Genomic DNA, 15346 nt, shown 5'->3' on the forward strand with positions numbered 1-15346 from the left:
GTAATAGAAAATACTGGGAGGTGATTTGGGCCTGTGGCTCTAGCTTTGCACACATTTGTTTTATCCACCAGCACATTTTAAACATTTCAATTAAACACAAACAATTTAAAACCAAAAACAATCGGGGTAGTAACATTAGTACGTCAGTGGCTGTGGGAGACCCTCCAGAAAATATATTATACCAGTGGTAAGATGTTATGTCTTTCTGCAGTGGCAATTCTTAACATGTCCCCTTTTGCGTGTATAATATGAATGGTCCCGTTTCCCACATTGTTTTGTTTTTTTTCTAGGAACCATGTTACCTTTTTACCTTTTTAACAGATGATTGGTAACTGTTTGCCATTCAATGCCAAGATTGATAGAGAACTCAGCTAAATCAGTGCTTACAGTAAGCTGAGACTTCCTTTTTTTGTTGTTTTTGTGGCAAATAGTAAATGTGATTATTGGGAAACACAGTACTTACATAACATTTACATTTGTCTTCTGGTGGGTTGTTAATACTTTTATCCTTTTAAAACACTTTCCCCCAAGAATTAACACATACACATAGCCCATTATACAGAACTTTGGTCTCATAATTCATTTTATCCCACATACAGGATTCTAGTGAAATGTCTTTAATACAGGGCTTTGGAGCAACAGGCATGGCTAAGCATACCCACTTGGTACAACCCTCTGGAGTCCAATAGTTTTCCTTTCTCCCCAGCCCACTGGCTTGAGGTCCAGGGCAGTCAGAGAGATCTCAGGTGCAGTCTGGGGAGTGGGTTAACCTTCCATATCTTTGCTTCCAGAGCCTGTTGGTGTGCAATTTTAACAACAATTTCTTCACTTAACAAATTTTTTCTCACCGTACTGGAGACATACTGCATTTATTTATATTAATAGGTATCAAACAATGATTTTTCCTTTGCTTTAACAGATGCATCAAAACCTTAATATTTTCTGATATAACCCAAAACATCTTATGTTCTAAATATCTGCATTTCAGTACATTCCATAGCTATTGCAGTATGTTTTTTTACTTTCATTTGTTTTTGTAATAGGTTGTTCTGTAGCTGGTATTAGCTTTTTCTGATTTTCTGAAAGACAAAAATAACATTTTCTCTACCCCTTTCGGGGTGGCATTATTGCTTAAAAGATTCCTTTCTTTTACAAATACCCTGCTGATTGCAGGCAAAACAGAGGAATTACCCCCATGTTTTCCTGTTGTTGTTGTTTTTTTATAGGCAGGCCAGGTTTTAATGGCTTCTACTTTTTAAGGGTTATGGGGAAATTATTTCACTGTTTAGTCATTAAATCCATGAGGTGGTGTACCTCAGTTTTTCCTCTTATATAGCAGACCAAGTTTGTAATGTTTTTCCTGCTGTGTTAAGCTTTAAGTTTATTCACAGGTAATAGCTGAGAAGCATCATTACCGTATTACCTTAAAGGATTTTTCCAAAAATCATACACACTATACGTTGTTACAGGGGTACTTACTAACATTAAAATTATTTCAATGTTTAATATTAACAATAACATTTAGCATCACATCTCTTAAAGGGATCTTATTATACCATGTCTTTTATTTAGGCAATTTCTTTTGTGCTGGCAGTTCTCACCTTCCTTTAACAGTTAGATAATTTGCATCAACACAGGCTTGCCTTTTGGATTAAAAGCCATCAGCAGAGCTCAGAGACTCTGGGTATGGCTACACTTGAAATTTCAAAGCGCTGCCATGGCAGCGCTTTGAAGTGCAAGCGTGGTCGGAGCGCCAGCGCTGGGAGAGAGCTCTCCCAGTGCTGCACGTAAACCACATCCTCTATGGGTGTAGCTTGCGTGGCACTGATTACACTGAGGCTTTACAGCACCTGTGTCTTGCAGTGCTCAGGGGGGTGTTTTTTCACTCCCCTGAACGCGAAAGTTGCAGTGCTGTAAAGTGCCAGTGTAGCCATACACTCTGTCTTAAAAGGGACACAATCAACTTCCGCCAGAGTTTTGATTTCTTTCCACTTTCAACTCCTGCTTACAAAACACACAGAGATCTAAGAAAGAAAAAACAGTCTATTGCGGCTCTTTTTGGAGCCCTAATAGTATTTGAATTCAGTAGCAAGTTTTATTTGCATTTCTTTTACCTCTTTCTACAATATACCCTGCACATGTCCTAGGGAAAATGCACATTTCTTCTATACTACAACTTTTTTAAACATTAGCCATATCAATTTTTACACAAGGTGTAACTGTTTCTTTTGTTCTTACAGAGTTTTCATGTACCCTTATCAAAGTGACAGTCTGATTACACAGAGCCATTTTAAGGCTCAGTGTTTTTAACATTGCTTCTTTTTGTTTTGTGCACCTCACCTCTGCTGTTGCTTCAGAGGGGCACTGTTAATTTCTTATTCTTTCACTACAGCTCTTATCTGCTATTGTTACAAAAAAAACCAAACAAACAAAAAAGACTCAGAATCTCTCCCTATTCTCCTGATTTTGACTGCCCTATTGCAGCCATGACTTGGTCTTTATTTAAAAACATTTTAAATTTTTGTAAAGAATCAAGTTACCCCTTAAGGGTTAAATGCTAAATCCCAAAGCCAAACACACTAATTACCTGTGTCTTGCAAAAGGTCTGTCAGTTTTGCAACTTTGAATTAAAGAGTCAAATGAATTTTTAGTGGCATTAAAAACAAAAACAAAACCAATTATCTCACACCTAGAAAACAGGAGTTTTACAAACCAGATGTGTTGGTTTAGATTCTTAGAACTTACATATTTTCACAGACAAATAGATACATACACATTTTCTTTTCCTTAACATTCCTTTACACTGCTTTGTTTTTACATAGCTGTATATATATTGGATTATTTACAGGCATTCTCTTCTGGAAAAGGGCCCATTTTCCCTTCAGAATGGCTGCAAAGAAACCAAGAATTCTCTCTCTTTAACATGGTCCTTTTTAACATTTTCCACAAAGTTTAACTGCTTAATTCTCTCCAGCCTCTGTAGAGTTAACTTTTCACTCTCTTTCCTTAAATCACTTGTTTATCTCCCAAAATGACACCTTTATCAAACTCAGATTTCACCATTTTAAGTATTGTTCCAGGGGTTCATGCCTGCACTTACTGCTTTTCTTACTCCTGACACTATTCCCTTAGGGCTTTCAACCTGTTTTTCAGTTTTTTTATCTGTTGCTTGCCTGCTTGTCTGGGCCCAATCCTGCTTTTTTCCAATGAACCCGTTTTGTGAGTGCTATTGTGGTCACTTCACAATTTTGAAAGAAATGTTTAAGGAAAGGGACCAGGAAGGGTGGGGCTAGTTGAGGAGCCCACCCTCCTTGCTGAATTGGTAGTGGAACACTAAAGAATCAGTTTTTGAGGCAGACAACAAAGGGGAACAGAACAAGGGGCTTTTTGTCCTTTTTACAATGAGATGGGAGTATGAAGGGGGTTGGATCGATCCGGGTTTGGAGAACGGGTAAAGGGGAGCGCTCGGTCTGGTGGTGGAGAGGAGGCTTTTAATAAAGCTTTTAACTTATTATTTGAATATTTGAGAGAGGCGAGTTTTGATTTTGTCCACCTACGATTTGCCTCTTCCCACCACTGCATGAAACAATTAACCTCTCCTTTAGCCAATTTAGTTTTAGGTTGGCCAAGTTTGTCCTTTAAGATGTCCACTCGGTCTTTGTTCCAAGATTTTAACAGTGGCCACTGAGTTTTGGATCCCCCTGAGTTAGCCTAGACCATTTTTCCAGAAATTTACAGGAGTCTGGACCCTTTTTACAGGAGTCCGGACCCATCCTAAATACATAAAATGAGCCAGCGTTTCGTTTAGGGAACTGTCCCGACTTAGACGTCTGGTTACCCATACAGGAGGACTTCACACACCAATCACACAAGAAGGAAATTCGGGTTCGTCAGAGCGATGCCCAGTGCAACACACAAAAGGAGCCCACAGGCTACTGCCTCAATCGCCCTTGCTTTCACACCAAGGGTTTTACCCAAAGTGCGGTGCGGCTGCGATTGTGCAGATTCCACTCACTCAGACCGCGGGGACAGGAACCCCTTGGTCGGCCGATCCCCGGACAGAGACGGCACCCAGACTCAAACACTCCACAGGAGGACGGGATAGACACAGAGACAGGACAGTCCTCAGTCCGGACAAAACACAAAAATAATTACCTGACGAGATTCCTGATGTCAGATCCCGGGATCCCTATCAGAACAGAGTGGGAACCAACAGGTTCAATGGCATATACTTCACTGTGGTTGTGCGTCTTTCCGTTCTAGTGGAGGATCACTCGGGCCAAATGCCCAGGTGCTGGCTGCCACGGTCATCCTAGAAAACGGTCAGGAATCACACAGGCCCAGTGAAGACGGTTGCCATCTCGGTGGGACCTCCAAATTGTCAAAGTTAGACTCAGGACTCACAGTTTGTCAGACCACTCTGTTTTATTAGCACAGCGATCTGCTAATACACCCAGATAATATGAGCACCATGCAAGACACAAACCATCTTATTTATACAGATAAAAGGGTGAGCACTTAACAAGATAACAAAGGAAGTAGAATCTGATAAGTTTACCTGGGCTAGGCATGCATATCTTATTTCCTTACTAACTATTACCGATCTTCTGTTAATGTTTCGCCATTAGCACCCTTGTTTATGCCTAATGTTTCTTTTCCTGGCACCTGTATTTCAACATTTTTTATTTCTGCTTAAAGGTACATACAACATTTCTTTAATCCATTCTTATTTTTACAATATAATTCATTCTACTTTCACATCATCGGTTGGATAGTGATTCCCATTGCCTGTGTGCAGCCCTGCACCATCCCCCTGGCTCTTGGAGTACCCTGCCTGCCCCCTCTGCACCATGGAGCAACTTTGGTTAAGGCTGCCTAAGCCAGAGTTCCCTCATTGCTCCATGAAAGCTGGTGAGTCACATGGTACCAGCACCCTGCTTTGGCTCTGGCTGCTCAGTCCTCTCTGGTAATGAGACAGCCTGGTTCTTCCAACATTCCTCGCTCTCAGCTATTCCTGTAGCTAACACAGGCACCTGGTGCGGGGTAGGCAGGGGAAAGGGTGGGGTGCATTGATGCTGGAACCAAGGGTGCTGGAGGGGTTGCCACACCCCCTGGCATGAAGTGGTTTCCATCATATACAGGGTTTACAGTTTGGTTCAATGGCTCTTGAGCACCCCCGCTATACAGCAGCCCTGGTAGAGTGGAGAGGATCAGGCTGCAGGGTGGAGAGGCTGGGGTATGCAATGGGGAGATTGACGTGTGGGGAGTTGGCTGCAGGGGGGAGGTCAGGAGTGTGGCTGCAGGGCGAGGAGGGAGCTACACGATGGCAGAAGTTTTCTCTGTTTCCTTGAGGATTTTCCTGCCTAGATTTGTGCTGTGTGCAAGGGAAGCAGAGAGCTCCTGGGTTTGCCGAGTGGCCGTGGGGTGGGATGGGGCGGGGTGGGGCCAGGCAGTCGGAGAGTAGCCCCTGTGAGGAATGGTTGGTGTGGGCTGCACGCCGCTTTCCCATTAGCGAGTGTTTAGTTCAGCGTTTTAAATAATTGTGTCCTCAGAATGATATTTAAAATCCATTTGGGAGGCAATGAGGCAGGAAAGTGCCTGTGCCATTGTGATGACGCCACGCGGGAAGCACCACACATGCATATTATAAGCTCATTACGGGGTAATTTACACACGCACTGCTCGCCTTTGCACACAATTTCTCCCTGATGCTGCTAATGTCCCTTCCAGGTCGCACACTCTCCCGGCTTGTTGTCACCCAGTTCTGCTGCCTGCACTCAGAGGAGCAGAGACTGGGGCAGGGGAAACAAAGGAGCAAGGCCAAAGCAGCGTTAGGGGCCCACTACTGTGGCAGGAAATGTAGGCTCTGAGATACATCCAGCAGGTGCTAATGGCTCTGACATCCCCCTTGCAGGCCCCCAAGCTGACCCCTCCCCCCGGTCAGTACAGGGCTGCGCCTGTGCCCTTGTGCCCCGTCCTGCTCGCGCTCCCCTCCAGCTTGGTCAGTTCAGGGGTGTTCCCATCTTCCTGCCCTCCATCTTTCTGGACCTTCCTCTGCAGGCCCCAGACCCCAAGGCCTTGGGCCTGTCAGCCGCCATGCTGCGGGCCCAGCTCGGGGAGGAGTTCCGGCACCTGCGGCAGGCTGACTATGAAGCCGAGTACCAACAGGCCCTGGTGAGCATCCGGGAAGGGCTCTACGAGGTGGAGGGACCTGACATGAGGGAGGAGATGAAGGAGCAGCTCCGGCAGTGGTTCATTGAGTGCCAGTGAGTGTGCACAGCTGCATGGGCCCTTCCCATGCCCCTCCATGGTCCTACCCCTTTCCTGGGCTCCCTGCTGCCCAGCAGTCACCACACTCCTCACCCCACGCCTATGCCAGCCCAGTGTTCTGCAGCCCACCCCCTGTGCTACTGTGTCTCCTTCCAGCCAAACCGGTAGCACTGACCCGTCTGCTTGCTGCCTCCCCCAGTCCGCTAGCAAACCAGCACGGGGCTTTGCACCTGGGACATGCTGTCTGGGTCACGTGCTCATGTTTTCCTTCCACAGCGACCTGACCGGCCGCTTCCCCGAATTCCCTGACGAGGAGATTGGAGGCTCCAGCATCCTTTTTGCAGAAAAGACTCCAGAGCAGGTATCGGGGCAGGATCCAGGCTAGGGGGCAGGGGCTAATGAGCCAAGAGCAGCAGAGTGGGGCCTTTCCTCTACTGGGGGCACCAGCTCCAATGCAGCCCAGGGTGAGGGGAATGAAATATGGGTCACTGGCTCTGAGCTGGAGAGTGGCTGGCTCAGGGAATGGGATATGGGGCCTTTCCCCCCTAAGAGAGGCCAGCTCTGATCCAGCCCCAGGTCAGAAAGGACTCTCAGCTGATGCCTCCACACTGCTCCCTGAGCTCTGCCAGGAGCAGCTGCCTGCCCCCTGGAGACTCAGGGAGCTCTGTCCCCTCCCCCCCAACACATCCAGCTGTGGATGGGGACTCTGGCACCGAGGGGTGGGTCCAGGTGGCTGGGATTCCCGCAGGTCAAAGCTGAGCTGGACCACCTGGAAGCTGAGGGACAGAGGAAGAAGGATAAGAAAAAGGATAAAGAGAAGACCAAGGAAGGGAAGCAGAAGAAAGGCAAGGGCAAGAAGCAGGTGAGAGGCTGACTGGTAGTGGGGTAGAGAAGAAGAGCCCCATGGCAGGGATAGAGTACCCCAAATGCGGGAAGATGGGGGGGCACATGGATTGGACGGGTGGGGCAGAGTGTAATGGTGGTACATGGAGGGTAGTTCTGGGGCAGGGCCAGGCACTGCTTGTTCCTTGTATCCTAGGGCTCCCCCAAGGGTTTCCCCCCAAGTGGTGGTTCAGTTCATTTGAGTAACTTGCTGGGTTTGGGGTTTTTTTTCCAGGAAGAAGATGAAGGTTTGAAACTGGCTCTGTCCAAATTCCTGCCAGTGATCAGCGAGAGCTTCATACAGTATCAGAGTGAGGGGGATGTGAGCCTGGGGCAGAGGGGGGACCTGACCTGTACAGACCCAGGAGCAGGGTGGCAGGGGGTCGTGAGCAGGTTAGGGCAGGACTAACAGAGAGACCCAGCCTTGGACCCTGATACCTGGCTTGGGTGGTGCAGCTGTGACTTTCTGGCCTGGGATGAGAACGTCCAGCCTGGCCCAGTCACTGGAGTCTAGTCACATTTGCCTGGTCTTGCTGTGTTAGACCAAGCCGATTCATATCCTATACTGTGCCCCTGTGCCCACCACCCCTGAACCCTCCACCCTGTGGGCAGGGGAGGCACACGCCTGCCCTGCCGAGCTCAGGGTCTGGCTGAGCTGGGGAACAACCAGCACAGAGCTTGTCTTACGCCAGGGAGATCTGCCATTGCTGAGCTGATGAAGCCACGGCACAGAGGCAGCTGTGTGGTCTCCAGTAAGACCATTTCCTACACAGCTAGGTTGTTATCCTGGATCACGCACGTGTTCACATTGAGGCCTGGTTTTGTAAAATCTGGCATATTCTTGCCTTGGGCATTAGTCACTGTGCTACTGTGTCATTTCCTGCTGACGGGGAGAGCTGGAAGCCTATCCCCAGGCTGCACTGAGCTCCCTGGCCCTCATTGATCTGAGCTAGGCTGTCACACGTGTGTTTGAGACTGTTTTCTTTTGAGAGTCCTTAGGTGCCTGCAGGGCATGGCTAGGCTCTGCTCATGGGGTCACTGCTGCATGGCATTAAAATGCAGAAAACTTTACTGGGTTTAAATCCTTTCCTAATATTATTTTCCCATGTAAGTGGTTACTATAGATACCCCAGGGTTGCATGATTGTGAAATTGCGGGGAGGGAGGTGGATAGGAAGAGGGAAGTTGCGCTCAGCTATTCTCCCTATTTGTCACGGAGTGTGGGGGAGTCCGGCCCTGCACCCCTCTTCCTGGGACTCACAGTGACTCTTGGCCAGCCAGTAAAACAGAAGGTTTATTGGACAACAGGAATGCAGGTTACAGCAGAGCTTGTTGGCACTGTCAGGACCCCTCAATCGAGTCCTTCTGGGGGTTCAGGAAGCTTAGATCCCAGCCTGGGATTCCCTGAATTTCACCACCCAGCCCCAAAACTGAAACTGACCCAAACCCTCTCCAGCAGGCTTTCTTCCTTTGTCCAGCTTCCTGGGCAGAGCTGTTTACTCCCCATCCCCCCTGCCTAGCTCAGGTTACAGGCTCAGGTACGGTCCATCACCTAAAGTCTCCCCCTGCTCTCCCATCACCCACTGCATCACACTATTAAAATGTGGTCCACACTGTGAAAAGGTGCAGACCCCTAGGGAAAGCTCCCAGTGCCTCCAGGAGGAGGGGCAGGGAAGGCAGAGCTGGGAGGGGCAAAAGCAGCATCTGACCTGCCCCCCTTCCCTGCAGCCATCTGGGGGAATTGGGATGAGTCCGATAATTTCGAGCAGCGCTATGAGCCAGAGTTGATCAAAGCCCAGAAGAGGAAGGAGGTGGAGAAGGAGCTTCGGCTGCAAGTGAGGGGCAGAGACAGGGCTCTGTCATGGGGGTACAAGGGGGTTTGCCCTGCTGAACAGTCACTGCCCCAGGGACCACATGCTGAGTGTGGGATGGCTCTGAGGTTGGGTTTGGGGGAGCTGGGACTCTGGGTTCCCCTGATTCAGGGGTGCTGGGGGTGAGTGGGGCTCCCAAGTCCTCCTGGTGTGAGTTGGGCACTGGCTCAAGATGTTAGGTGGGTTTTTTACATTGCAGCTGGACTGAAGCCCCAGGCTGCCATCACCCAAGATGGCTGCCATGCCCCTGTATCTCTTGTGGGGGGCTGGGAGGCTGCCCCTAGTGAAGATGGCTGCCATGCCCCTTGTGTGCCATGGGATGAAAGCCAGGCTGCTGTCAGGGAAGATGGCCAGCCGCTGTTCTCCGTGCATCTCAAGCAGAAGACAGTGAGGGGTAGCGGGGAGCCTGGGGGGAGGGAAAGTGTAGGGCAGAAGACTGTTCAATAGGGAGTTCCTGGGCTTGTGGGGAGGTCCCAGTTGCTGTCTCAAGGGCTATCTGCCCCCAGGTGGATGAGCTGATGCGGGAGGAATTGCAGCGACTGAAACTGGCTGTGGATCGAGAGGAGGGGAAATCTCGCAAGGAAAAGAAGAGCAGCAAGGTCAGAGGGCATGTCCCTACCCCAGGGCCCCCCAAAGGCAAGGGGGTGCACTCATTGGGGGATAGCCCTGGGGACCTACACCAGCAAGTGGGGACGGAGTGATATTACTGGGCCCACAGATGGAGGGACTCTCACAAAGGGCGGGGGGCTGTCACTGCAGACATGGAGACAGGGAGGGGACCCTTATGTGGGGGTGGGAGGCTCTCAGCCTGCTTAGATGTTCAGGTTTGTTGTTCTTTTCCCAGCAGCAGAAGGGGAAGAAAGGAGGGAAAAAGGAGAAAGATTTAACCCCGGACAGGTATCAGCCCTAACCCCCTTTCCTTGGGGAGACCCCCCTCCAGCTCCCCTGTGTGCCCTGACCCCTCCTGCACTCCAGTGGCCGGACACACCCAGCTCCTGCTCCCCACAGCTCCCCTTTCCTGGGTGAGTCCTCCACTTCCCCTGTGTCACAGAGTCCCCAGGCGATGCTCTGGAACTGCTCCCACAAAGCCAGGCAGGACTTTGGGGAGCCTCCTCTCCCTTGGAGCAGACTTGTTCAGGGCAAGAAGCTCATACGGCTTCACCTCCTGGGTCTGACCTTGGAGCATTCAGCATCCTCTGCCCCTCTATGCACTTCCCACAGCGAGCCCATCCCAGCGGGGTCCTGGGGAAGCCACCGGGTCCTGCACCCTCACTTCGCAGTCAGACGTGACTCTCAGCCAGCCAGTAACACAGAGGTTTATTAGATGACAGGAACAGGGTCTAAAACAGAGCTTGTAGGTACAGAGAATGGGACCCCTCGGCCGGGTCCATTCTGGGGGCCCAGCGAGCAAGACATCCCTGTCTGCCCTCACTCCCCATCCCCAGGCAGCTCCAAACTGAAACCCCCTCCAGCCCCTCCTTTCTGGCCCTTATCTCTTTCCTGGCCCAGGAGGTCACCTGATCTCTTTGTTCACCTTTCGCCATCCCCTTGCAGGGGGAAGGGCCCCAGCCATTTGTTGCCAGGAGACAGAGTGTCAGCCATTTATGCACACTGGAGACTTAAGAAATGCATAGGGGAAACTGAGGCACCCACACAGTATTCAGAGGAAACATTAAGAACAGTTCCACTTCATCACACCCTGACACGCTTCTGTCCCCCAGTGTGCCCTGCTCCGTCTCTGCTAGTCTGGGCCTTGTGGAACAGTCGTGTCTGGGGCTAGATTGGGTGGGCCCTGGCGGGGCTTCCCCAGCCTCTGCGCCTTGCTGCAGCTCGCCCTGGCTCGGTGGCAATACTGACCCAATCTGCCCCCCAGACTTTGAGTGGGGCTGGGCACAGCCAGGTGCTGGGCTCCCCTTATCCCTGCTCCCCCTCCAGGACCCTGGACTCTCTGTATGAGGAGCTGGTGCTGCAGGGAATCCTCAAACAGGCCCAGCGTGTCCACCTGGCTGACTACACGGGTGAGTCCGCCAGGGCCATTGGGGTGGGATGGCTCCTATGGGGGGAGGAGGCCAGCTCGCTGCCCCATTGGTTCTGTGTTGGGGATGCAGGCCAGAGTGGGTGTGCAAAGGGGACAGGAGCTGCTTGCTGCTTCAGGAGAGCGGGTGGGGACAGGAGTCCTCTCCCCAGGGGAAGGAGGAGGTGCGTGTCTCACCCCACCTAGGGTGCTGCTGTACATGAGAGGATCTGTGTGCGGGGAGGGGTCTGACTCAGCTTGTGTCTCTCACCACCGGTGGGGTGGAGGGTGGGGAGCTGTCTCTGTCCCCCTCTTCCCTGCCATTCCCGCCTGCCTCCCCCGACAGGCGATTTCTGCTACCTGGGCACCACCCTGCGCATGGCGGGCCTTGAACCCACGCCCTCGGTGATGGACATCAGGCAGAACATCGCCCTATATGCCATCCTTCGCCTGGGTAAGGGACCAGCCACCCCATCCTGGTGCACATGGGGGGGCTGGTGAGGGGGGGACAGGTGGTTGATGTAGGTACCCTGCCCTGCAAGAGACATCGGGGTGTGTGCTGCACAAGGGTGCAGTATTCCTGCAGTCTCCCATGGCAAGAACCAAATCACTGTGTAGGAAAGCCCTGCACCACCCTAGTCACTGCCAGGGCCTGGCAGCATGGTGTGGCCCTCCCATGGGGGGAGGAGGGTCATGCTAGGCCTGGCATTTCTGTACGGTGGGGGGAGGTCGGGCAGGGCTGGCACTTCTGGGGGCAGAGGGGAGAAGTCATGGCCTGACATTCATATGGGGAGTGGGTGTGGGGAAGGCATGGCCTGGCATTCCTGTGGGTGGGGGTGTTGGGCATGGCCTGGCATCCCCATGGGGGATTGGGCATGACTCGGTTTCTCCATGGTGAGGAGGGGGTCGGGCATGACCCAGCATTCCCTTAGGAGGAGGGCAGTCGGGCATGGCGTGGCATTCTTGTTGCAGTGGAGGGTCGGGCATGGCCTGGCATTCCCACTGGGGGGAGGAGAGGGGGCATGGCCTGACATTCCCATGGGGGGGTAGAGGGAGGGCATGGCCTGGCATTCCTATTGGGAGGAGGAGAGGGGGCATGACCTGGCATTCCCATGGGGGGGGGTAGAGGGAGGGCATGGCCTGGCATTCCGTTTGGGAGGAGGAGAGGGGGAATGGCCTGGCATTCCCATGGCAGGGTAGAGGGAGGGCATGGCCTGGCATTCCCATGGGGGGAGGAGAGGGAGCATGGCCTGGCATTCCCATGGCGGGGTAGAGGGAGGGCATGGCCTGGCATTCCCATGGGGAGAGGAGAGGGGGCATGGCCTGGCACTCCCATGGGGGTGTAGAGGGAGGGCATGGCCTGGCATTCCCATGGGGGGAGGAGAGGGAGCATGGCCTGGCATTCCCATGGCGGGGTAGAGGGAGGGCATGGCCTGGCATTCCCATGGGGAGAGGAGAGGGGGCATGGCCTGGCACTCCCATGGGGGTGTAGAGGGAGGGCATGGCCTGGCATTCCCATGGGGGGAGGAGAGGGAGCATGGCCTGACATTCCCATGGGGGTGTAGAGGGAGGGCATGCCCTGGCATTCCCATACAGGGGTTGGGCATGACTTCGTTTCTCCATGGTGAGGAGGGGGTCGGGCATGGCCCAGCATTCCCTTGGGAGGAGGGCGGTCGGACATGGTGTGGCATTCTTGTTGCAGTGGAGGGGTCGGGCATGGCCTGGCATTCCCATTGGGGGGCTAGAGGGAGGGCATGACCTGGCATTCCCACTGGGGGGAGGAGAGGGGGCATGGCCTGGCATTCCCAGAGGGGGTAGAGGGAGGGCATGGCCTGGCATTCCCATGGGGGGAGCAGAGGGGGCATGGCCTGGCATTCCCATTGGGGGGAGGAGAGGGGGCATGGCCTGGCATTTCCACTGGGGGGAGGAGAGGGGGCATGGCCTGGCATTCCCATGGGAGGGTAGAGGGAGGGCATGGCCTGACATTCCCATGGGAGGGTAGAGGGAGGGCATGGCCTGCCATTCCCATACAGGGGTTGGGCATGACTCGGTTTTTCTGTGGGTAGGGGATGGGCATTCATGTGAGGAGGGGTGTCTCCATCGGATGCTGTGACGACTGTGTTGGAATGAAGCAGAAACCTTCTCCCCACCCCCGTTGTCCCCCAGGGTCCCCCACACTGCACGAGATGGCACCGCTGGTGAAGTCTGTCCTGCTTGCTGGGCCTGCTGGAACTGGGAAGAAGATGCTGGTCCATGCTGTGTGCACCGAGACGGGCGCCAACCTCTTTGACCTGTCCCCAGACAACCTGGTGGGCAAGTACCCAGGGAAGGCCGGCCTCAGCATGCTGATGCATGTGGTGTTCAAGGTAGCTGCACTGCACAGCGCAGGACATGGGCCATTCCCCACCTGAGCAGGGCAGAGCTCAGACCCCAGGGGAGGGATGGGACAGATTTTCACTTGGACCTAGTGCAGTATGGTGTTGCAGGGGGGCAAGAGGGGCGCTTCTCTGGGGTTAGCAAGTCAGGGCCTACCATCCCCTTTCCTGTGGCTGGAGGCTTGGGCTGAACCTCCTCTCTGGGCGTTCTAGGTGGCCAGATTGATGCAGCCGTCGGTGATCTGGATTGGGAATGCAGAGAAGATCTTTTACAAGAAGGTGCCAAAAGAGGAAAAGCAGGTGAGAGTTGGGGCCGGGGGCTGCTGGGGAGGGGGCCGGGGTCACCAGGAGTGGGGAGTGTCACAGAGTCCCCAGGCGATGCTCTGGAACTGCTCCCTAGGAAGCCAGTTAGAACTCTGGGGAAGCTGCCTTCCTCTGAGCAGACTGTCTCCAGGGCAAGAAACTTACACATCTTCCACCTTCCTGGGCCTGACTTCAGAGCATTCAGCATCCTCTGCCCCTCCGTGCGCTTCCCACAGTGAGTCTGCACTGGCAGGACCCCTGGGGCAGCTAGAGCATCCTGCACCCCCACTTTGCAGTCAGACGTGACTCTCAGCCAGCCAGTAACACAGAGGTTTATTAGTCGATAGGACAACAGCGTAGAACAGAGCTTGCTATTACAGACATCAGTGACTTTCAACCAGCTCCATCTTGGAAATCCTGGGCCAGACGCCCTGGATTCCCCCTCTTCCAGTTCCCCCACACAGACTGCCAGCTTCCAGTGACCCAACCTCCTGCACTGCCCCTGCATGCCCCTCCTCCTTCTCTTTGTGCTTCCTGGGCCAAAGGTGTCACCTGGTCACACCCCCCTCCTGGGTCTCAGGTTACACAGCTGAAAATTACTGGGCAGCCTCACCTGCCCCGAGGCCTCAGCAAAATCACACACTCAATTCCCACCACTGAAGTATTGGTGCAGTACACAGGGAAACTGAGGCACACACAGGATTAGTTTAGGATCGTAAGACTCACATGCAACATAACAAGACGAATAAACCCCCACTTCGTCACATCGAGGGTGTAATAGATCCTAGCTAGCACCCCCTCCTGGCCACACACATAGGCGCTGACTCCATGGTGTTCCGGGGCTGGAACACTCACGGGGAAAAATTATTGGGTGCTCTGCAATCACCGGCAGCCAAGCTTCCCTCACTCCCCACTGAGTGCGCTGCCTACCTGCTCCTCCGCCTACCTCCCAGCGTTTCCCGCCCAGCCGCCTCCAAACAGCTGTTTGCACACTCTGGGTAGGGGGAGGAGAGGGAACGTGGCATGCTCAGGGGAGGAGGTGGGGAAGAGGCAGAGTTGGGACGGGGACTTTGGGGAAGGGGTTGGAATGGGGGCGGGGAAAGGGTGGGGCCTTATGGAAGGGGTGGCGTGAGGGCAGGGGCAGAGGGGGTCCAGCACCCAAAGTCGGTGCCTATGGTCACACACTAGGACTGCTGGCAGAGTCGTCCAAGCCTCTACTGCTCTGGGTCCCAGAGCCTGTACGGCCCAGCCACTGTCCCACACTCCTTGGGTCTCAGGGCACAGGCCTTCTGTCTGGTCCCCTCTCCAAAGTACTGGAAGCCACTGTCCAGTCATCTAGCACAGCTGAGCACAGTGGTGACCCTTCGGACTCCCCTGTACTCAAACACGCCCTTTCCCAGAGCTCTGCCCCGACACTCGAAGCTTCTGGTTACAGTTTAACGCTCTAGGGGCACGCAGCAGCTGTGAAGCAGTGAATGCACTCACACCTTTTGCACAGAGGGTAACACATTAATATTCTTTGACATAACCACGTAAAGCACAGGAGAGTACAAAACAACACACACTACCCCCATGTCCTTGCATCAGTTTCCTCACCATTCCAGGGTGTTCTTTGGATGGGTGTCAGCATCC

General features: G+C 53.0%; 1 protein-coding gene across 1 annotated transcript in view; it reads left to right on the forward strand.

Moving 5' to 3' along the window:
• DRC11L (dynein regulatory complex subunit 11 like) overlaps positions 1-15346 on the forward strand; it is a 63244-nt gene that overhangs the window by 42596 nt on the left and 5302 nt on the right. The window contains exons 5-14 of the mRNA XM_075063412.1: positions 6061-6266; positions 6547-6631; positions 7388-7463; positions 8880-8986; positions 9529-9621; positions 9873-9919; positions 10958-11040; positions 11383-11490; positions 13203-13402; positions 13625-13711. Of these exons, the coding sequence (XP_074919513.1) occupies positions 6061-6266; positions 6547-6631; positions 7388-7463; positions 8880-8986; positions 9529-9621; positions 9873-9919; positions 10958-11040; positions 11383-11490; positions 13203-13402; positions 13625-13711 (1092 nt within the window). The remainder of the gene's footprint in view (positions 1-6060; positions 6267-6546; positions 6632-7387; positions 7464-8879; positions 8987-9528; positions 9622-9872; positions 9920-10957; positions 11041-11382; positions 11491-13202; positions 13403-13624; positions 13712-15346) is intronic.

This window comes from Chelonoidis abingdonii, chromosome 2, assembly GCF_003597395.2.
Source record: "Chelonoidis abingdonii isolate Lonesome George chromosome 2, CheloAbing_2.0, whole genome shotgun sequence".
Taxonomy (NCBI): Eukaryota; Metazoa; Chordata; order Testudines; family Testudinidae; genus Chelonoidis; species Chelonoidis abingdonii.